The sequence below is a fragment of the Scardinius erythrophthalmus genome (assembly GCF_964197995.2).
Source record: "Scardinius erythrophthalmus genome assembly, chromosome: 14".
NCBI lineage: Eukaryota > Metazoa > Chordata > Actinopteri > Cypriniformes > Leuciscidae > Scardinius > Scardinius erythrophthalmus.
Genome location: NC_138234.1, coordinates 4,572,257 through 4,596,573, shown reverse-complemented (window position 1 = coordinate 4,596,573; position 24,317 = coordinate 4,572,257). Strand labels below are relative to the sequence as shown.

Here is a 24,317-nt window from a genome sequence, read left to right as displayed (position 1 = left end):
GGCATCCTTTGGTTAGTGTTATATGATCCCGCTCTTATTCATGCAAATGCTTTTAAACCATTCATGTGCGATAAGACAAAAAATAACGCGCTGTCAGTGAATGTCCTCCTGTCTCACACACAGACACACAGACACACACACACAACCCACAGATAGACACGCGCCAGTATCAAGTTCTCTTTCGCTTTAGAATGAACAACACACATGTATGCCTAAATGAACGCGCTGCCTGTGAATGTCCTGACTGTGACACACAGAAAGACTCGCGCTAATATCGTGCGTGCGCACAAAACAGCGTGCCAGAATACAGCTCTCTTTCCACCTTAACCGAACAATAACACACACAATTATGCCAAAATGTCTTTTTGTCGAGTATCTTCATAACATAAGAGTAGTCTTAAGGTGAACGTGAAGAGTTGTGAGAGAATGAGGCGCGTGTGAGATCCGCGTCTCTGACAGCAGCGGCTGCTCTTAAAAGGACAGTAGCCACTAATTATATCTGTCGTTAAAGTTAATCAAAGAACAAACGGGACAGAGAAAAACTGAAAAACACTCACTGCTCTTGACTAAAGAACTTTTTTCTTTAGGCAGATTATCACTAATCTGTGTGTGCATTTATTTTCCTTGAGAACCAAGCAAGTTGACTCATGAAACCATTTGTTTGTTATATCGCAATCGCAATATTGACCTCTATTATCGCAATCTGACATTTGTAGATGTTATAATGGACTACAAGTTTAGTCTTCCGCCACATGCGCTCTGCTTTTCTGCATTGTCTTTTCATATTTTGCACTGCTGTTGAGTTTCTCCAAGGTGCTTTTTGTCTGCCACTCTTCCTTCTGACTTTGACAGGAGCAATATCATCAATTATACCTTTAACTTTTGAGTTAAAAGAATCAAGGAGAAAATCAACAGAGTCTGCAGATATGCTTGGTGTTAAGGATATAGCCTTCATAAATAGTACACTGGTGTTCTCATTTAGGCATCTCTTCTTGACAGACACAGATTTAGCTAAATCTTGACAGATTTAGCTTCAGTGGCAGGAGAGATCAATATATCAAAGAAAATACAGAAATGATCAGACAGTGCTACATCCTTAATAACAATCGATGAAATGTTTAGACCCTTACTGATAAGTAAATCTAGAGTGTGTCCACGATTGTGTGTGGGTCCGTGTACTTGCTGAGTTAGATCAAAAGTTTTTAAAACACTTTTGATTTCTTTTGCCATATTGTTTTCTGCATTATCTATGTGGATGTTAAAATCTCCAGCAATGGCAAAACAGTCAAACTCTGAGGTAATTGCTGATAACAGTTCTGTAAAGTCCTCAGCAGAGGCTGGATAGTTTTTTGGAGGCCTGTAAATAATGATAAGTAAAATGCGTGGAGCACCTTTTAAAACAATACCCAGATATTCAAAAGAAGGGTAATTCTCAAATGATATTTGCTTACATTGATAGATATCTTTAAAAAGAGCAGCTAGACCCCCGCCTATGGAAGTAAAATAATCTCAAATGTTTTTGAAACAAAAAGCCTGTTGAATTGCACTACTTGAAAAATAATAGGCATTGCATTAACCATGCTTGCATTTTAATGCATTGTATTTTTAGGGCTTGCATTTTTATGGGCTGAAATTCAACATGGTTGAATATTTAAGCTGTGAATATTTCAATTAAAAACATTTCAAACACATTTTCATTATTAAAAATTAGAGATGCACCGATTGATCGGCTGGTGACCGGAATTGGCCGATTTTCACGTGATCGGCCATAACCGGCGACCGGCCGGTCAGTCTGACAAATGCCGATTTTATGCAGGTCAAATGCACTCGGGCGCCGCATAATTAACATCTCGCAACATCAGCATCACACGTGCACACGGAGCACATGTAGAAAACCTCGTGAATTACATCCGTTCAGACCGCAAGCGCTTTTTTTTTTTCGGTGTGCATGTTAATCAATGAGTGCATTCACAACGGGAGCAGGAGCAGCGCGAGCGTCGCGAGCAGTGAAGCGCGTGTTTCGGCGCCGAGTCTATTTGCTGCACTGCTCACGCTCAATTAAAGGGAAAGCACACTTTTGATGGAAAATAGCCTAAATAGGGTTTCACAAAAAAAGTGCCCAAAATGCACAGAATTTGCGTGTTTTAACAAGAACTGGAGTAGGCTATGTCAGAAAAGAAAACAAAGACTAATATTTATAGAAAATGTACCCATTTAAAATTGTTTTATTATTCAGTTTGTACAAGTGATTGCAACAGGCCTGTGTGTGTGTGCTTTGAGAAATATCTTTATACTGCAAGGCACTATTTATTTTATTTTGTATTTATATATTATTTTATTGCCATTCCCTGTTTTCATACAGACGTTTCGTTTGCTAAATACATATATAGGCTATATAAAATTATTGGATATTGAATGTGAAAAGGAAATGGTTTTTCCACAACACTGCACTTTAGATGTGTGTGAACTATGCAAATTGTAAAATGTTCTATTACAGAAATTATATAAAATAAATATTTGTGTGTGCTGTAAAGTGGTTAGAAAAAATGAAATCGGAATCGGCCAAAATCGGTATCGGCAGGTCAAACTTAATGAAAAATCGGAAATCGGAATCGGCCCAGAAAATTGTAATCGGTGCATCTCTATTAAAAATTCAATAATCCATATTCACCTTTCATATTTCACTTCCAAAATATTCAAACTGTTTAAAAATACAACCTATAATATTCAACAGGCAATTTTCGGTCCATTTTATTTCGCTTCCACAAATTCAGTGGTTCAAATTCGACAGTAAATTCAACGGAACTGCAGGAAAAACAATAGATTATCGAGCATACTATCCATCTGCTGTTAGTCAATCTCACCAGCAGGGGGTGCAAAAGCGCGTGTTGTTGACGAAGACCAGCAACTGTTAGAGCAAGCCATTCATTCATTAAACTCATTTAACAGCAATGTAAGTGTATTTGTGATTATTATGACGGCGGTTGTATGTTAAATTCAGTGTCTTAACGGTTACTTTCCCTGTGTAGCCTACAATCATCTTTCTCTACCGTGAACAAGATTATAATGTTATTCCCCCGATGCGGATACGCAGATCCAATGTTACATTTTTGAGGTTGACGTATATTTCTCTTGGTTGTTTAGTTGCCTTAACTTTATATTGTGGCGATGTGCTGCATGCAAGCTATTAGGGTTTCCCTCAAAACGTCAGGATTCCCCTGCTGGACATATAAAACGCTTAACGTAGCTTAATGAACTAATTGCAGTGATATAAAAGACCAAACTCGCAGGCAAGCAGATGGACTCAGAATAACGCGCAGAGCGTTTCCCCAGTGATAGACTGGCATTGACGTTGGACATTCGCACATTTAGGGACCGTCTCTAAAGTGTATACGTCTTTGGTATACACGTTTCAAACTTCAATATCATTTGAATAGAACGACTTTAAAACCAACTGTAAAGTGTTCATGTAGTGTCAGGCATAATGCGCACCCTTTGGATTTTTGATATTTATTCAAATAAATTAAAGTTTGCTATTGAAGTTAGAAACGTGTATGCCAATGTTGTATGCAACTTTTGAGACGGTCCCTAAATATGCGAATGTCCAAATGTCAAGCCAATTTTACATTTATTAGGCTACATTTAGTCATTTATTTAGCTGACGCTTTTATCCAAAGCGATTTACAGTTAAACTAACAATAGGAGGACAACAATATGCAAGTACTATGACTCTTCACAGTTTAAGCTAATGCAACGTACTACTCTCTCTCTCTCTCTCTCTACACACACACACACACACACACACACACACACACACACACACTCACACACACACACTCACACACACACACACACACACACACACACACACACGTGTGTGTGTGTGTGTGTGTGTGTGTGTGTGTGTGTGTGTGTGTGTGTGTGGAGAGAGAGAGAGAGAGAGAGAAGAGAAAAGAAAGTGTTAATGATCAAGTGTTGATTTTATGCCAGTATATCACGAAACGCTCTGCATGAAACTGCGCGTTACGTTCATATTCTTAGTCCATAGTAGCCTACATCCCCATAAAGGTGCGAGTTTGGTCTTTCATATCACTGTATTAGTCCATAGCATTTTGCCCCGACAGAAGGGGAATCCTTGAGTGTGAGGTATTGAGGGAAACCGATTATAATCCTGTTCATGTAGGTAGAGAAAGCTGATAACATGTAGGCTACAAAATGTAACAATGAAGTTATTGAATGAAACATAAACACAGCTTTTGTGTCTTTATCATCTTTTCCGCATATACTAATCATTTTCATTTTATGAATGAATGGCTTGCTCTAACTGTTGCTGGTCTTCGTCAACAACACGTGCTTTTGCACCACCTGCTGGTGAGGTTGACTAACAGCAGATGGATAGTATGCTCGATAATCAGCGTCGGCGCTGTGGTGGGGCATTCGAGGGCCGTGCCCCCCCTAGTGGTTATTGATGCCCCTCCTACCACAGGCCATGGCGTGGCCCAAACATTTTTTTTAATTATTTTTTTATATATATATTAAATGTACAAATTGTAACTTACATGAAATAAAATTAAATGAATGGGGAAAAAGCATAATTTTGGTTGTTCACGACATGTTACTAGGCTTAGTCGTCATTGGTCAATGCTTATTGGTCGCTGAGTAAACTTGTTACATTTGATTTGCAGCGCGCAAAATCCATTTCAAGTTGTTGTTGTTTGAATCGAAAACAACAGTTTGTCCGTCTATATCATAGATGTTAGCGGCTAACTAGCCTAATTCTCAACAAAAAATGGATTTACGAAAATGGTTAAGTCCTCCTCTTCCATCAGCAGACTCTGACACTCCGGCCACCACCACCAGTACCACGGTCTCTGAGAGCCGAGCTGGCCCTTCTGTTAATGCGAGCTCCAGACAACCGCCAACAGACTTAACTAGCGCAGCCATAGAGCAGCAATCTACACGCCCTCCAAGTCAGCGGACAGCGGCTGATGATATCGGGACTGACAGGCCTGTCCAAATTGTGTTAAAACAGTATCCTGTAACTGTTTACAGTGGTAAGGGGCGATCATTCGTTGATAAATGGTTTCACAACAGAGAGTGGTTGGAGTACAGTGTCAAGGCAGACGCAGCATTTTGTTTTTGCTGTCGGATGTTCAGCTGTACCAGAAAATCTGGAACATTGGATGCCTTCGCGAGTGTGGGCTATCGTAACTGGAAACATGCTATGGCCAAAGACCGTGGATTTCATAAACATGAAACTTCGAAGGACCACATGTCTTGCTATGCAATGTGGAAGGAGAGGGAGATGCGTCGTAATACAGGGAATGAGGTATCAACCCTTGTAAATGCAGATCAACTAAGGAAAAACCGGTATTATGTGTCTTCATTAATAGATGTGGTTGGGTTCTTAGTTGAAAACCAGTTGCCACTACGGGGGAAGATTGACGCTTTTGATGACATGTCGGAGGGGGGGTCTGGACTTTTCCTGTCCATGCTTTATTACACCATCCAAAAGGATCATGAATTGGCTAATGTGGTGAAGACAATCCCTCGCAATGCCACTTACACCTGTCATGATATGCAAAATGAACTTATAAGAACACTCAGTAATGTGGTGACAGAGGCTATAGTGGAGGAAGTTGGTGACTCTTATTACACTCTGAAAGTTGATGGGACGCGTGACCCCACAGGATGTGAAAATATATCAATTGTGCTTCGATTTGTGAATGAGACTTACAAAGTGACAGAGCGTCTACTGTGCATCGCTACGGCTCAGAAAGGTGACGCACAGACATTAACTGACACCGTTCTGACTGAGCTTAACAAAGTTGGCCTGGATAGCTCAAAAATTCTGAGTCAGGTATATGAAACGTGGTGGTGTTCAGAAAATTCTACAGGACAGACTTGGACGTGAGATACCTTACGTGCACTGCCTAAACCATCAGTTGCATTTGGTCGTGGTTCATACCATGTCTTCAGAGTCCGCACTTTTGGAGTTTTTTGAAGTGTGCGATTCCCTATACAAGTTCTGTAGAAAGCCAATGGTTGCTATGCATTATAAAGGTGCGCATCTTAAGCGTCTTCTGGAGCAGAGATGGACAGGGCATCTTGCCACAGTCTCAGTCATTCTTAAGTCATTTAATGACATAAAATCGATTCTGACCGATGCTGACACTGTGCTGAACTATGGTGCAGAGACGAGAATGGAAGCTACAGGCCTGCTGCGCGAGATATCTGAGCCCAGTTTCATGTTCCTTGCCAACTTAACCCACAGAGTCCTTTCTCTATTGGACCCACCGAACAAGCTTCTCCAGAGAGAGGACACTGACTTGTTGACTGGTTTAAGTGTTGTGGCGAGTGCAACAGCATGTGTTAAAAAACTCCGTTGTGATGAAGAGTTTAAGCAGATGCTGGATACTGCCACGCCCACCAGCGAGTCACTGAGACCCGGGCCCAAACGGAGACGCATAGAGAGCACACGGATGGATGGTTTCATCGTTACAGGGCCTACAGGAGGACACAGAGGTGAGGATGACTTGGAAACTGAACTTCGCAGAGTGTACTACAGCACTATTGATTCGGTGGTTGGGGAACTCGAGCGTAGATTCAGCGAGCGCAACTCACAGCTGGCAAGTGCACTTGCAGCACTAAATCCAGAGGCCGATAACTTCCTTGATGTGAAAGCTGTGAAGCATATTCTCGACCTGTCACAATCGATTATGATTGACGCCGAGTTTGAAGTTGCTAAAGAATTTTTAATGTCACAAAAGCAAGCAATGCAGGGAGACTGGACCATACAGCACATCATCTCAACGTACCACAACCATCTGATTGCAATGCCCAGTGTGCTGACTGCTTTCAAACATGCGTTAACATTTGGTGCATCCACAGCAATGTGCGAGAATTCATTCTCCACTCTGAAAATTTTTTTTTCGGAACACAGACGCACAATGCTACACGAGAGAAAAGCCAGGTTGGTGCAGCTTGCATTTGAGAAAGACTTGACACGCAAATGCACAAGCGTATGGAAGGACACAGTACTTAGACGGTTTAGCAGCAACACTCGTCGTCTGCAACTTTTCTGAGAGTAAGTCGTTTGTTCATTTCACTTATTGAAGCCAGCCCTGGCTTTCATGATAAGGCCTACTAAGCAGGTGAATTGTTGATGAATGTTTGCTGGGTATACGTTATCTGCATTTTTTGTTTTATACTTGGCTGCCTGTAAGATATATATAAGTAAAGCGAGGCGGTTGTATTACATGGTTAACTACAAAATAAATCAATTAGGGATGTCAACGATTAATCGACGATCGATTAATTGTCGATAATACATTTAATCGATAAAACTTATCGATCATCGATTAAGCAGGTCTTCATGCGCGTGTGCGCTGCTCAACCGCGAAACATGTAAAGCGAGCGCGCCGGAGTTATGTTTGGGACCATTTTACACCTTCATCATGACTATAAGTTTGCGTGTGCATTCGCAGCCTTTTGTTTTGTGCAAATGTAAGTTGTAATACTTTTTATTTTGTGTAGGCCTATCTATATCTGATTTATCTCATATTGGATGCATTTGGTTAAGAATTAACTCTGTAGTAAAGCGTCAGCTTCAGCGCGCGCAGCTCAAACGGCAGTGCACGACTAATAATGACTATTGGGACTGTAATATTACATAACATTATAAAGAGAACAATATTGTAATAAAACATTGTGAATTATTTGGGTTTAGTTGCCGTGTCGCGTTGCTCCAGGAAGCGCGCGTCCACAACATGAGTAGTTCTGAATGAATAGCACGTAACGTTAACTTAGTTCAAGTTCACTTGTGCATGAATTTGCGTCATTTTGTGCAGATATAATTTGTAATATTATGTTTATTTTTAATATATCTGATTAATCTCATATAGGATGCGTTTCTTTTAGATAAATAACGTGCTAGCAAAGTGCTCAGTTGAAACGGTAGCAGATTCATTCAGCGCGTGCAGTTGTTCCAGGAAGAGCGCGTCACACATTCTAAGCGCATATGAGGCGGCGTTGGTGACACGTTGTATTAGTAGTTATATTTGATTATTAAATAATTAATTTAATTATCAATCACATCGAAACATTTTACAATCCTATTAGCCCTTTATTTATATTTAAAACCATTTTCATTGATTTGGTGAGGATTATAGCGTTCTGAGCAGCATTTGCACACCCTGTCATGCTGTTGGCCATAGCCACTGCAGTAGACGCATATCGCAGTATTACGGCTAACGATTAATCGATTAATTGATCGTTAATTTAAATGACGATCGATCATAGGAATTTGTGAAAATTGACATCCCTAAAATCAATCATTTGACACAAAATATTGATTTAAAAAGGTTTATTTATTTAAAAACTATTGTATTGCTTCCGCTAAAGAAAATAGTCCGTTCCGTCTCTACGGTTAGAATCCTGCGTCCATAGCAACGCTCTGCTTTTCATGGCAACGTGTGTTATAGGCTACTTAGCAGCGGCTGTTATCAAGAAAGAACAGACCGCATTATACATTAGGATTAAACCAAGCCATGTAATAATTAATAATAATAATAAACGTGTTTAGTTTTATATAGGATTTCTGCTGTGTTGGACTATGATGTCGCCACTGCGTCAAAATATTTGTCAAACGTCAGTGCCCCCCCCGCCGATGACCCAATGCCCCTCCAGTAGATCTGCCCTGGCGCCGACTCTGTCGATAATCTATTGTTTTTCCTGCAGTTCCATTGAATTTACTGTCGAATTTGAACCACTGAATTTGTGGAAGCGAAATAAAATGGACTGAAAATTGCCTGTTGAATATTATAGGTTGTATTTTTAAACAGTTTGAATATTTTGGAAGTGAAATATGAAAGGTGAATATGGATTATTGAATTTTTAATAATGAAAATGTGTTTGAAATGTTTTTAATTGAAATATTCACAGCTTAAATATTCAACCATGTTGAATTTCCGCCCATAAAAATGCAAGCCCTTAAAATACAATGCATTAAAATGCAAGCATGGTTAATGCAATGCCTATTATTTTTCAAGTAGTGCAATTCAACAGGCTTTTTGTTTCAAAAACATTTGAGATTATTTTACTTCCATACCCGCCTCTCTTAACAGCTCTGCAGACACTCATAAAAGTAAAGTTTGGAGGGGCTGTTTCATTGAGGATTGTTGCACTGCAGCTGTCTTCTAGCCAGGTTTCATTTAGAAGCATAAAATCCAGGTTGTTTGTGGTTATTAGGTCGTTGACTAGAAGTGATTTATTTTTAAGTGAACGAATGTTTAAAAGTGCTAACTTAACAGTCTTATTTTTTGTCCCCACATCAATAGTTTGACGTGTAATAGGCACTAGAGCCCGACCGATATATCGGCGGGCCGATATTATCGGCCGATATTAGGCATTTTCCAAACTATCGGTATCGGTACCGATAAATGAATATTTAAAAAATAAAATAAAAGAGGACGAAACACCCTTCAACCATGTTATGAGTGTTGGCGCTGCATAGTTTGTCCACCAGAGGGCACTATACAAGGAAGATCGCTAAAATCAATGAGCTTGGAAATCACAACGAACTTATTCTGCCTAAATAAAGTAATGATTACTGTATTTATAACTAGCATATCTGTAGTTCCAGTCTCTGCATTGTAAAATGTAAGTTAGGCACGCGAGGAGTGAACATTAGACAGAGAAAAAGTATCAAACATAGCCTGTGCATAAAAGTTAGCTTTTCTTTTACACGTAGGGCTGTCGCGGTGAAGGATTTTCCCTTGCGGTAATTTTGAATGGTTCAATAGCGCGATATGCGGTTTTACCGCATTTAATTTATTTTGATTTATTTGTTGCTATATAAATAAGTGTCACGATTTGGTCAGCATGCACAAAAACGAATGGGCTACATTTTCAGTAACCAATAAAATAAACAGGTTCTCTGCGCATTGAAAGCCTGTCACTCAGCGCGCAGTTGTTACGGCAACGGACGGTCTTTGAGTGAGTCATTAAACCATTCATTCAACAACACGTTCAAAAACGCTGATTGATTCATTAAAAGATAGTAGTGAAATAAGTTTAATTATTTTTAACTTTGAGCTCCACTTTTCAAGGCTCACCTGACCAGCAATGCGTCGCATGGGTACGCTGAATCTTCACTTAATAGAGATAAACAGCATTGATTTAATGCGTGACTCACTGAGTTTTGTTTCCCGCGAGGCCGCGACCGCGAGTTCCTCGCGCTGTGGATGCTGACCAGCGCTGCCTGTCTCTGATGCCATTCATGGTAAATAATACCCTTTATTTTAAACATTAAAAGGATGACAGGACAAATATTTAACTTTCCTTGGACACGGCAACCTTTTCACGAATATGACTTGACCTCAAAGACAGACGCAGGTAATCGCACGCGCTCAGTCAATCTCTCTCATTCACTGTCTGTTAGCCTTAAGTGCAAATCCATGAAGCCTCTGTACAAATCACCATGATAAAACCATGATCACCACGTCTTATTATCATTATTAACTTATTTAACATTCAATACACATGCACGAAATTCAAAACAAGAAGGGTATAGCCTTATGAAAAAAGAAAGCACGCGAATACCGCGGTTGCTGCGGTTACTTGAATTCCTCTGCGGTTGGCTTGTCAGTAGCGCGGTACTGCGATATTGCGGTTATCGCGACAGCCCTATTTACACGTGTGTGAAATCCAAGTGTGCGTTGCTGACTTCGTTTAGCCGCAGCATTAACGAGTCACATAATGTATTTAGTGCATTATTACAAAAGAGTGCAGGTAAAGGGATAAGCAAGTTGACATTGTAATTATAAGGTAGCTTATAACATTGACATTTGCCAGACGCTTTTATCAAAAGCGACTTACAATGCATTTCAAGGTACACATTTACAATCTTATCAGTTCTTCACACACACACACACACACACACACACACACACACACACACACACACACACACATTACATAATTGAATTATTACTGTCAATATTAATAATAATATTTGACTTTTTTTGTTCAAAGGACTTTAAGTTTCATATCTTAAGTTTGTATTTTTATACATTATATTTATCAGAACTTTAATATATTCTGTTCTGTTGTGACTAAAACAAACAAGTTTATTTTTAAACTGCATTATCATATTATTTTAGCAAGGCTGAGGACTCTTAAATAACGACAGATAACTAATGTTAGGGAAATCTGTTGATGTTTTGTTATGCGTTTATGGATTTTTTTATATAAATAAATATTATATATATATATATATATATATATATAATAAAATATATATTTAATATATATCGGCCGATATATCGGAATATCGGATTTTTAAATCACCAAATATTTGTATCAGTATCGGCCTTAAAAATCCTTTATCGGTCGGGCTCTTATAGTCACCAGATTAGTTGGGTTTGCTGTACGGCTATTGAAGGCCTTAGACTTTCTATCTTGTAATAGAACAGCAATAGAGAAAGATACAGGCACACTGGGTTCCCGCTTGTTCTGTAAACATTTGAGAAAGTTACTGTTATCATAGCGGGGACCCAACACACATCACTAAGAGCTGGTATCAGTTGTTTTTGGTTCACCTCGAGCAACTGAGTGCATCATCTTTTCTTCAGTTCATGTTATCAACACTATAGGTAAGCCACGTTAATGGTAGTGGAAAAAGCCATTTGCACCTGCCCACACTGCCAAAACAACCAAAACCTGGTTCAATGACCATGGTATCACTGTGTAATTACTGTGTGATTTCATGTAATATTCAAATTTTTTTTAAACCCTTTTTTTGTGGATTTTATGAGCTGGAAGCCCAAATTATGTACAAATAAACAACTAAATACTTGAAATCGTTTAAGTTGTGGGCCCTGAATCTATAATATATGGAAGTTTAACGTTTTGAATGGAATTATAGAAATAAATAAACTTTTCCATGATATTCACATTTTTTGGAAAGGGTCTGTATATAACAACTACATACTTCATGCATGTAGTTTTGGTTATTTCATGACTTAATTGACAACAGAACTCAGTTTCTTTTTCGCTTTATGTGAAGTGCGCCGCATTTGTGCGTGATATTGAAGAGTGCGCGCCGCGAGCACAGTACAACGCCTGACACGACAGGAAAGTTCATATTAAGCCCCTTTCACACAGAGATTCCAGAAAATACACGGATAAAGTGACCCGGGATTTGACCCGGGTTCGTTTGATTTTGGTTCATTCACAGTGCCAGTGATTTTCCGGAACAAGAGAGTGCGTTCACACACAACCCGTACAAATCCCGTAAAGACACGTGACATCGATGTGACTTGTCTCAGCAGCGTCTTAAGTTTGCTTATGAGCTGCGATTCCTCTCTCGAGAAACCAGGCTTGTGCATTTTTTTCTCTGATTTGATTATAAACTTGCGCATTACGTACCGTTTCACAGCTGGAGAAGGATACCAGCTTCTGCATCATCACTACGACATGGCATTATTACAGCTTTTGTTCACACAGCGCGCATTCCAGGACTGAACACGTCAATGTTACTCGTTCGCCAACCTGGCATCAATCCTGGGTCGTTTTTGCGTTCACACAAAAGGCGTTCTGGCAATTTCCCGGCAATTTTATCAAAATTTATAAGGAAAGACAAGTACTTTGTTTAGGCTTGGCTTGTAGGGAATTCCAAACCTGCGTATTTTCAAACGCACATAACTATAGAACCCATTCTAAATGCTCATGTGAACGCCATCAGCGTTTCTCACAGGTTCGCGTTTAAAGTCTGTGTAGAGGGAATGGTGTCGTCTTAGCGGCCCCTAATTTAATAACAAATGATCGTTGCGACGGAAGCAAATCAATCAAAACTAACTTTAGATGGAAAATAACTTAACTCTGCTATAAAGCCAAAACAATCTCTGTTACCTTAAATTATACGTTTATCTCTGTAAAGCTGCTTTGAAACAATCTACATTGTTAAAAGCGCTATATAAATGAAGATGACTTGACTTGACTATAGCATGTTAAAAGCACTCTCTGTTAAGCTGCTTTGAAACAATATGTATTGTGAAAAGCGCTTTACAAATAAATTTGAATTGAATTAAAATTGTCACTTTTTGTTAAAATCGTCACTTTTTGAGGGTGAGCAAAAACACAGTTTTTGTGTCTGTCGCTTTAAATGCAAATGAGCTACTGCTCCCAGCACCGGGGGGCGGAGCTTCAAGAGCTCATTCTTAGCAGACTCAAGACCAACCAAGGGCAACATTCTAATCTGAAAAAATGAAGCCTACCCGGAAGTGCGAAAAACTGCAATACATCGAAAATCCGCTAGGGCGAGGTCCCAAAAGGGAATGTCCAAGACCCTCATGTTAAAATGTCCGTTTTCTCAGCATAAATTCATGTTTTTACAGGTTGGTCCCATGGACTTTTATTGTATTTTTCGATAGGTTCCGAGTTCCTGACAACTGTGAGGGGGGTGAATTTTTTTCTAACTCGTTAGTTTAGATCGAATTTAGATATAAAATGTATGACAAATAAGGGTGTGGTTAACTTTGATTGACAGCTTGATTGACAGCTGAAAACGAGCATAGGCTGCGCCAAGGAGAATGACAACATAAGAAGCGCCATTTTTTAATGTACAGTTGAAATATAATACTACTGTTTTTGTATCATGAAATGTACTTTTAAGAGTTTTTCAGGCGAGAATGTAGTTGTCTAAAGCTCAAATCTGTGGTTTATTTATAAAGATTTATGAAAATTGTATCCATTTGAGAGATCCAGATGATCACCGTCTGATGGGTACTGGGGTACTGTTCCATGTACCCCGCCTGGAACAGCCTTTCCTCGGCTAGTCGTTCTGACGTTTGCTGCTGACTCTGGCGTCTCTGTAGTGGTTAAACATGAGATATAATTCGTCTTGTGTATATCTAACGGGTGATCTTTGGTCTCGTGAATCTATAACTTGTTCCCTGGCCAATCGTTTTGGGTGAGGGCTAAGTGAAGTTTCATTACATTATAAGCTATTTAACTTTACCGTTGTATGGTTAATGTTAGACTAGAGCGCTGACTTTGTATGTTTGACTGAATTGTTTGCTTTATTTGTATAGCTTCTTGTACCTTTAACTTATACTTTTATAATGGCTAATATTGATAATTTAACAAAAAGAGACTGGGTTGAGTTTTGTCATTTTAAATTTTAATACAACGAAGATGATCTGTAATGTTGTTAACTGCAACATCTGTTGTTTAGTACAAATGCACATATTGCCTGGACCATATTAAAATGTTTAATATTTTTATATTATGTTTAAACGAAAAGAGGCAGGGTTGTGTTTTATATTTCGTTTTGTTATAAATAGGCAAACGCTATTTGCAGTGAATATAATCAATACGCGTTGCCTGAACCACATTTGTGTGGATATAATGTTTAAGATTTCTTTAAATGAAAACAAAAAGAGTTAGTATGGTGTTTTATAACATATTTCGTTTAATTGTTGCCTAAAATATACATACAGAGATAACCGGACTAGCAGAGCGAGCGGAGTGACGCAGAATAACCAGACTCGCATCCTTTACCCATATATGGATTGGCCAGAAGGTGGGCGGGGTTAGGATTTCCCAAGATTTTCCAAGATGGCGCCGCCCATACCCCCTATAAACGGCTTCAAAACCATTCTTCTAAAAGTCTATGGGTGACGTCACAGACGTTTGTCCATATTTTTTACAGTCTATGCTCAAGACTCAAGAAGTGACAACATATTGAAGCAACAGGACATTTCTGAATGGTTAGTTGAAGTTATGTAGCTTATGTGTAGTTATCTTCCAGTCATTGATTAGCATATTCTGTCATGATCATCTATTATCAAATTAACTAATTATTTTTACATAGGAAATTAATCGAAAACGAATAACGAATCAAAAACTGGACGATGACTTTCTTCTAGAGCTGCTGTGCAGCCAAAACAATCTTTGTTGCATTATTTTCCTGTTATCACTGTAGAGCTCCTATGAAACAGTCTGTATTGTAAAAAGTACCATATAAATGACTTGACCAAAGATGCTAATCAGGACAACGTGTTTCTCTCAGCATCTGACAGAAACACCACCAGCTTTCACACGCGTCTTTCAAAATTAAAGAGGCATCAGAAAACCAGAGAATTACATTTGTTGTTGTTTTTTGATTGCACACTATACGCAGGGGTTAAAGTGAAAAAAATTCTTTGCCTGAATTTTTTTGTGTGTGTGTGTGTGGGGGGGGGGGGGGGGGGGCTTCATTGACACCATTTATTTTCAAGCATGTTAATGGCATATTTTTATGAATGAAGACCAGTATCACTGATATAGCTACTTATGTCTCGATGAAAATTAATTTTTCCAAAATTTGAAACATTTATTAGGCTTAAAAAAAAAAACGTTTAATTTAAGTGAACTTAAAACAATCCTCACTTAAACCCATAATAAATGTCATATTTACCTGTACCTTACCTGTCTAACCGATGTGAATTTTATAGAAATTGAATATGTTTATAAAACAGTCCCCACTGCATAAATTATAAATGAAAAATAGATTAATCCTTAAGCGTTGAGCAGTTAGTAATTTTCTCTGTTCCCATTGTTCTTTGGTTAACTTTACTAACAGAGAATACCCGCCGCTGCTGACAGGGTCTCACGCATCTCATTCTCTACTCTTTACTTCCATTTAAGATTGTATTTAACTCATTTGACTGTTCTTGTGAAGATACTCGACAAAACAGACATTTTGGCATAAATGTGTGGTATAGTTCGTTCAAGCGCGAAAGAGAACTCGATGGTGCGCTGTCGACTGCGATACAGGCGCGCGTCTTTCTGTGTGTGTGTGTGTGTGTGTGTGTTCTGTGTGTTTCAGGAGGACATTCACTGACAGCGCGTTCTCTTTTGTCTTCTCGCGCATTGATAGTTTAAAACATTTGCGTGAAGGAGAGCATGATCATATAACCCAAAGGATGACATAAAGAACGGACGCTGCGATAAATATTTAAACATGTTAAAGCTGGACAAAAATTAATCGCATGCGTTTACGTTGACAGCACTTACGTTAGGCTACTTGTTGTACATTGCTGACAGAAAATGCTGTGGTTTAAAGTGGACTCGTTTTCATGCTAGGCCTACACTGAATGCTTTTTTTGTAAGCTACACAGAATATTTAATTAAATATTAAAATTAAATAAGTCTGAAGTTACCAAGCAGCAGTGTATGTTAACTTTAGCTCAGTTATCAACAGGTGTAGACAGAAAATAGGGGTGTCAAAATTAATCGTTTCTACGGTGCATCGCGATGCAGACGAGGACGATTCGGTTTCGGTTCAGTAATAGCCCATAACCGGTTATAATGTACTGACGCATTTCTGACATCAGCACCGCGTGCCGTGCTTAGTCGCGGCATACAATGGCAGAGGGAGGCGAAACGCCAGAGCGTGCAATAAAAAATGCTCCAACCACTTTAAAAGCCGACATTTGGGCACATTTCGGCTTTTATCAACAACACGGTAAGCCCGACCTTGACAAGACACACGCTGTGTGCAAATCATGTCACGCAAAAATAAAATATGCAGGAGGTAATACCACCAACATGAGAAACCACGTCAGTCGTTTTCACCCCGAGCTGCAAATTCCTACATGCTGAGCAGTTTGTGATGTTTCAGGAAGTTCCAGTGCATAGTGCTGTTATTTTGTTTTCTTTTATTTTGTGTATTAAAAAACACTGCTGAAGTGCAGATTTAGTTTTTTGTATATTGATTATATTCAAGTAGGTTTGGCCTCTTGTTTATTTTGGTTTGTAATTTAATTTCATGTATACATTTGTCAATATTTAAATGTTTTACAAGAAAGTACACTATATAGCACTATATAAGTATTTAAGTACACTCCCTGCATTATGTACTTTTAGTACTTACATTTGTGTTTTCTAATCTAATGCTGCTGTTGTCTTCTGTGCCCAGACTTGAGTTTTATTTGATGTTTGATACATTCAAGAAGCGTGTTTCAGGTAAAATTAAAGGTTCAGTTCATATAACTGACTGCTTGTATTTATTGACAAAATTGTACATGTGAAGCAAAATTCAAAAATAAGGATGCAGTGCATCAGCAATGCATCGTGATGCATCGAGATAATCGAATCGAACTGAATCGATGACTTGATAATCGTAATCGAACCGAACCGTGAGACCAGTGTAGGTTCACACCTCTAACAGAAAATATGATTATCCTGACCTGAGCTAATTTACTGAATCAACCAACTCACATCTCCTTTCTTTCTTTTCATCCATGATGAGATTAAAGTCACCGGTTGTTGTTTCTGGCGTTTCATCGCTGTCTGTGCCGCAACCGCTACTTGCTCATTAGAACATTCAGTGAGCTATTTTACACAGGCTCGGTCCTGCTCCTCCGTGGCAATGACGGCGTGCGGTTAAACATCATAACAAACGAATTTGAGTGGGGATGGGGGGGAACTATCGCTCCTTTCACCGGCAACGTATAAATCTCGATCACACTGTGTTGCCAGGCCCCGCCCTGCTCTGCTTCTGATAGGCTTGTAACGTTAGTAGAGCTGCGTTCCTTTCATATGATTGGTAGGTGAAATCAATTGACTCGAAAATATTAAACCGCATGCAAGTACCAATTTATTTATTTTTTCTTCCTCACGGCCGCACGCCGGAGATCCGGCACGGTGCCGGAATACTTTAAGCCCTGCTATACGACTCACTCAAAACGGGTGTTGCAACCCACCAGATGAGAAACACTGACGTAGGCTATACATCTACTGTTCACCGTTCACTGTTGTTCTGCTGAAGCTCATTCCCTGTACCTTTTCCACACTCGTTTGACTCACTTACGGCATCATCAAGCTATGCCTTTGTTTCGAATAAGCGACTTCTAGTGGCGAAACTGACATACTGTGGCTTTAATGAAGAATCAGGAATAAACACCAACCTCTTTGTTCTTCAGTGTGTTTCATTCTGCAGTGTTCTGGATCTCTCATGTTCTCACTGTCCTTCAATAAACTCTGTCTTTGCAGATTTCAGCTCTTCCTGATGGTTTGATGCTCGTCTTCACTTGAACCTGATGGGAATATTCCAGCATTTATTGGTGAATTGCAGTGGGAGGGGCTTCATTGAAGGAGGAGGGGCTTCTTTGAGGGAGGAGGAGCTTCACTGAAGGAGGATGAGCAGATCTGACAAAATCAAGAAGAAATCACTCAGAGTTATTTTTTATATGCCAAATTACACATTTTAAGTATTTATATTAGTGGTGGGCCGTTATCGGCGTTAACGCAGCAAAAATATCGCCGTTAATCTATTCTCCAAGTTGGGTTGGGAGCTGGCTCAAGCTACGCAAGCTATGATGACGCAATCTACCCGTGGCCGCGAGGTACACCCGGCTGCAACGCATCATATTCGTCGTCATCTTAAGTAAACACGGCTGAAAGTTAAAGCTGGTGTAAAAGGTCGGTGCAACATTCATTATTTGGACTTGGTTCGGATTTAAGCCGTCCGACGTAGATTGTGTGGTGTAACAGTTCGGTAAGTTAACACACGACTAATCCGTTCTACCACCTCAAATTCAAAACGAAACATATCACTGAATACTAGCTCGCGCGCGTATTATTCCCAATATATCTGAGTGGTGTAGCATAATCTCTGTCTGCGCCCGATTTTAAGAATCGTTGTTGTGTTTCTTATTTATAATATATTTATAAATAATATAAATATAAATAATATATTTATAAATTAATAATATATATAATATTCTAATTTTAAATTTGGAGTTTCATAAGCTCTAAAGCCATAATAAACATTAGACCTACTTAAGATCTCTGCAGCTAGTGTACTTAAATTTTATTTATCTGCAAAATTATGTTGTATACTTACAGTTTTGCAAAATATATGTTCTCAAAACTACATGCAACCTTAAAAAAAAAAAAAAAAAAAAAAAACATTTAGCAGTTGTTTAGCAGGGTCTATGTAGCCTGTTCTGAAATGGTTTTATTATAATATCGTTATCGCAAGAGGCTGCAATGTATATCACAATATGGATTTTAGGCCATATCGCCCATCCCTAATTGATAGCCTATAGTAGTTGATAATAACATAGGCCTACATAATGTTGCCTACGGACGGTAACAGTACAGTAGTAACCTTTACAGTCTATGAGTAGAACAGCTTTCTCAAGCAGTTTGTGATGCATTTTGGAAACAGGAGATGAGCCCCTAGTCTAATGCGCCACCTGGCTTGAGAAACCCGTTCTCAAAGACTTACTTTTATAGTCATTATTTGGGTAGCACACATATTCTGAATGCCTTCGGCAGAATTCAAATGAGCCATTTTAATCTAGATTAATTTCAAAATTAATCTAGATTAATCTAGATTAAAAAAAATTAATCTATGCCCACCTCTAATTTATATTCACCTATCTGTCTAGTAAAATAACAAAGTAAATTAATCTCAAGGTGTTTTGGAATTCACAAAATCTACCTCTTTTTATTTCTAAGAATTTCATCTACATACTTTTTTTTCAACATTTATCTCATTTACATATTGCAACTAATTTTAGAAAATCAGTTAAAGTTACCAAAACATAAACCATGTAATAAAAAAAAAAGTATAAATATGCAAATTTGCAAGAAACTAATAACCCACCAATTGAGTTTGACTTAACTACTTGTTTTTGAAACTTACCTGTAAACTGTAAACTTGTCTATATCTTGAAGATGTCACAATATCTGACCGTGTCGTTTGCTCAAATCTGTTGACAATAAAATGAGCTTAATGTGTCAATTTACAGATCTGAAGACATCAGCATAATGAATGAGGAGAAAACAGGATCTATTGACATGAAATAAAGAGGCTTTTCAGCTGCTCTGATAATAGTGATGAGCCATAGACTATCAATACTCATTCAACAAGCCATTCAGGATCAGCAGATCATCTCACTTTATTAAGTATTTGCTGCTAGAAACAGATTGTTTGAGTCAGAATATCTGCTGAAAGCAAGTGCTCTAATATTACACTGATTCTTACAATATGGCACAAAACATTAAAAAAATTAAGAAATTCGTAAAAAATAAAAATATTTAAAAGTTACATCTAAATGAAATCTGGATACTCTGGACACTCGTTGCTTTAATTTTTAAATAATTTCGTTAGTATTATTTTAAATACATGCTCTATATTTTGAAAATACATGTAATTTAGAAGGTTTACAAATTATTAATGTATTTTGTGAGCTACTGGGGACTCAGAATGAGACATACTGTATTGCTAAAAGGATAAAAACAAACCACTGAAAGGATTGTTGTAATAAATTTCACATTAGTTAAAAAATTAGTTAGGCTAGTTGTCCAAATTTGTTGTTTTGTCAATCAGTTATTGTAATCTTCAGTTGGACCATATTGTCAACTCCATCTGTTTTTGTCAACTCTGTCATTATTAAACAGTCAGATGAAGGTTTCTATTAATTTAAAAAATAAATATTTTATTCATTTTTTCATTTAATGTGTTTAAATATTAAAACATCAATCTGATTTGCCTAAGGACATTGGTTATATTTGTTTAATAATAAAACAGAGGGAAGAGATTTCAGCAATTTAGGAACTAGATTGTTCTTAATAACCCTAACACAGGAAAGTTTTAGTATTTTTTTACTCAATCTGTTGCTGCCTTCACGTGCTATGGAAAAGATGATATTTTCCACTTGTGAACTGGTATTTACCAGTGTGTTGTGTTCAAGTGCTTTTGTTGTCGTAATGTAGTAGCTACCCGCAAGTTGTGTGTCATCTTTTTTATCTTTCCGAAAAAGAAAAAAAAAAAACGTAAATGTGGTGCTTTCTGATGATGATTAAAACATAATTAATAATTAAAAAAAATAAAACATGACATAAAATGATTAAATATGAACCAAGGAAATTGCGGCGAAGTTGAAAATGGAGTGTTAACGCATTATATTACAATCGTTAATGACACAACATTGTATCCACCTTATTTTCGAACGCGGAAGTAAACATGGGTCCAATATCCGGTTTTTGTGCGGCACTTCCGTTTCCTCGCTTCCCTGGGCTAAATAACATATCGATCGCGAAGGATTATGCAGAGTTGATAGAAAAATGTTACACATGCCGTAGCAGATGAATACTACAAAGAACTAAAGCCCCGCCTCACTCAGTTAGGGTACCGGACCTGGTTGAAAACACTCATGCATCTAGCTGGCAGAGTGCCAAAACTTCACCGGCGCCTTCAGCCCCGCCCTAAACATAGTCGAGCCAACGCTGGACTAATATAGAGGTATTTTGTCATGTCAAATGTATTAATAATGCCATAAGAATGCAACCAAAGCATAGGATGGATAGCAATAAGTAGATGGCTATAAATAGTTGTAAATCATACAAAATAAATGCCATGATCATGCCATTATGCCATGATCACTAGATTTTATACAGGGGTTACTATAATGATTTTGTTTCTCCTTGGAGTTTTTATCATGGTTTTTATTGAGACTTCATAGCCCAGCCACTTTTCTGGTATCGGGTGGTCTTCTATAGGTGCTCACGAAATGAAAAGAACAAACATACGGTCGTTTCGATGGTTTCTTCAAATGTAAAGCTTTTAACCACAGGCGAAGGGATTCCTCAGGCCGGCGACACACTGCGTGTCCGTTTTTATTTCGGCTCCCATGTTAACAGGTTAGAACGTGCACACTGCCTGCGTGACATGCGCGTCTCACAGGCGCGGAAAACGCATGCATGCTATAAATAGAATCGACGCCTATTTTTCACGCGACACGCAAGCGTTTTGGAAGCGTTTCCAGACAAAATAGAATAGGAAAAGATCTTTGTATTTAATTTTACATGAATACATATTAATAAATTACATTTTGATGTTTGAAATTTTAGGTTTTGACAAATGCAGATATAAATGCAATGAAAAAAAAATCGATTTTCTAACATTGCACCTGTCAGAACGAAATATTCTGTAGCCTGTTTTGCCGTCAATACTGCCGACGTTGTCTTTGCTGCTATATATATGTTTAACATTAAAGGCCTTCCACAACTCTCTCCTCATTATGTCGAATATAATCACCAATGAATGAGGATCATATGTCACCTAGCAGTGCCGCGTCAGACACGTTTCTGGTGTGCAAAGACATGTAAAACGCCACGCAACAGAAACGCCACGCAGCCAGTGTGTCTCTGGTCGTAGGGCGCCTGATTAAAATGTCAATGATTTCGATGATTAAAACACTCCTGCTCCAAGTAAACCTTTCTTTTGTATCAGTTTATGACAACCTCTAACTGCACAAACAATCCCGGTCTTCCCCGAAGCCATGACGATGAGTTAGTTGTTAGGAACACTTGTTTAATTAACCGATATGGTGAAAAGTGATCAGCGCGCCAGTTACCGGAAGTGCCTGACCGGAAGTCTCGCACAAAATACCGTCAACTGGCTGCGTCCGTATTTCCGTTAAAAATAAGGTGAATAGGCAACAAAAACTATCTGCTAACAGTATTCACGACTCTTGCGTTGCTCGCCGCCATTTTGAAAAGGTCAAAGGTTATCTCATATCGGCAACTCGTGCATCAAAATATTCTACGAGTTGCCCAGTGGAAAATACCACATGAGGGGGTGTTCATGTGCATTTTCCATGTTGGCTTTTGGTATTTACCATAATTACCATAGCACGTGAAGGCACCAATAGTCCGCATTGTTGATACGCTGGAGGCAGAGCACTGTCTATGAGCAGAATGGCGTCTAAGCGATTGTGGTGTTCTGTTCTTGGGTGTAATAAGGAACACAGCATCATTTTGATGTTCCTAAAACCGAACCGCTGAAGACGCAGTGGCTGAGTTTGGTTTTCGAAGGGAATATTCCCAACGATCAACGTCAATGCTTTCATGTTTGAGCGAATCATTTCACCAGACTGCTTTACAAACGAGAACATTGGAAAATGTATTAGCTCCTGTCTGAGTAGGCCTATGTGTTGTTTATGAGCCTAATGACTGTCATAGTCTCACAGACTGGTTATTTTTTAAACAGATCAGTCAAATTTTAGTGCTTCAGCCCTGACAGTGGTACCTAACACTGCAGAGATAACGTTACGCATCACTGACAACAAGCCTATTTACCGAAAAAAAGTTTTTCATGACCATTAGCTGTAACATCAATCTGTCAATGAACTATACAACACATCAGTAAACACTTAGCGTTTGTGTCTCACTAACGTTACATTACCCTGCCAGTACATACAGAGATAGATCACAGTGACATTACATTAACCAACCATTCAGAAACGTCCTGTTTTCCGACTTCGGTTCAGTGTCCTCAGAGACTCCCGCTGCCATTCTTCAAAATATACCCTCAACTGTTGTCAAGGCAACACTCCACTTGTGTTGTTGTGGCAAAACGCCCACAGAACAGAGGGGCGGGGTGAGCAAAGCTCATATCATTTAAAGACACATGCACTTAAACAGCGTGCTGAAAACAGAGCTGTTTTTGACCAGGTAAAATTAGTGTTTTCTTACAATACTAATGAGAATTTTTAATTCAAGTATATTACAAACTTAATTTAGACCCTAAAGAATCATATTAGCTTGTACAAAAATGGCATTATAGCCATGTAGCAGTTATGTAAGGGATAATGTATAGTGAGCCGGTTGTTATAGTGAATAACAACCCCGACAGGCTGAACGGGATCCCGACGCGAAGCGGAGGGATCTTGAATCAGCCTGAAGGGGTTGTTATTCACTATAACAACCGGCTCACTATACATTATCCCGCTTATTACATGGCTACCTACAAAATAAATAAATAATTTGCCGCGAATTATTGATTTAAAAAGGGGTTATTGATTTAAAAACGATTGTATTGCTTCCGCTAAAGAAAATAGTCCGTTCCGCGTCCATAGCAACGCGCTGTTTTTCATGGCAACGGTCTGTTATACTTCGCAGCGGTCTGTTATAAAGAAATAACAGACCGCATTCTATATTGGAATTCAGCCAAGCCATGTAATAAATAAAGTTATACAATAATGACACCCATCTTTATCAAACATTTCCTAATAACCCCATTCATGGCAACAAGGCAGTTCAATAACATCTTACCGTTTTGTATGTGAAGCTGATTTCTTCTTTCTTTAAACGAATAGCGCGAACACGATGGAAACCGTTCAGAAATGACCGCGTTATTCTTTAAACTGCGAAAGCGCGCGAAGCGTTCACCTCAAAAGACTCGACTCCACTGACTGACTGAAGGAGAGCGCGCTGGTGATGTCGTCATCACCGCGAGTCGAAATCAACGTTAGATT

General features: G+C 38.7%; 1 protein-coding gene across 2 annotated transcripts in view; it reads right to left on the bottom strand.

Annotated features, from left to right (window-relative positions):
- The window catches only part of LOC308701441 (uncharacterized protein), a 31,603-nt gene that overhangs the window by 5,698 nt on the left and 1,588 nt on the right, over positions 1-24,317 (bottom strand). Inside the window, exons 2-3 of one of the 2 annotated variants that reach the window (XM_081383742.1) lie at positions 19,700-19,766; positions 17,955-18,195 (exon numbers count right to left, since the gene is read on the bottom strand). In XM_081383742.1, coding sequence (XP_081239868.1) covers positions 17,955-18,003 — 49 coding nt within the window. In that variant the 5' untranslated portion in view covers positions 18,004-18,195; positions 19,700-19,766. Of the gene's footprint in view, positions 1-17,954; positions 18,196-19,699; positions 19,767-24,114; positions 24,253-24,317 lie in introns of those variants that run through there. The other variant, XM_081383743.1, reaches the window with a different exon arrangement.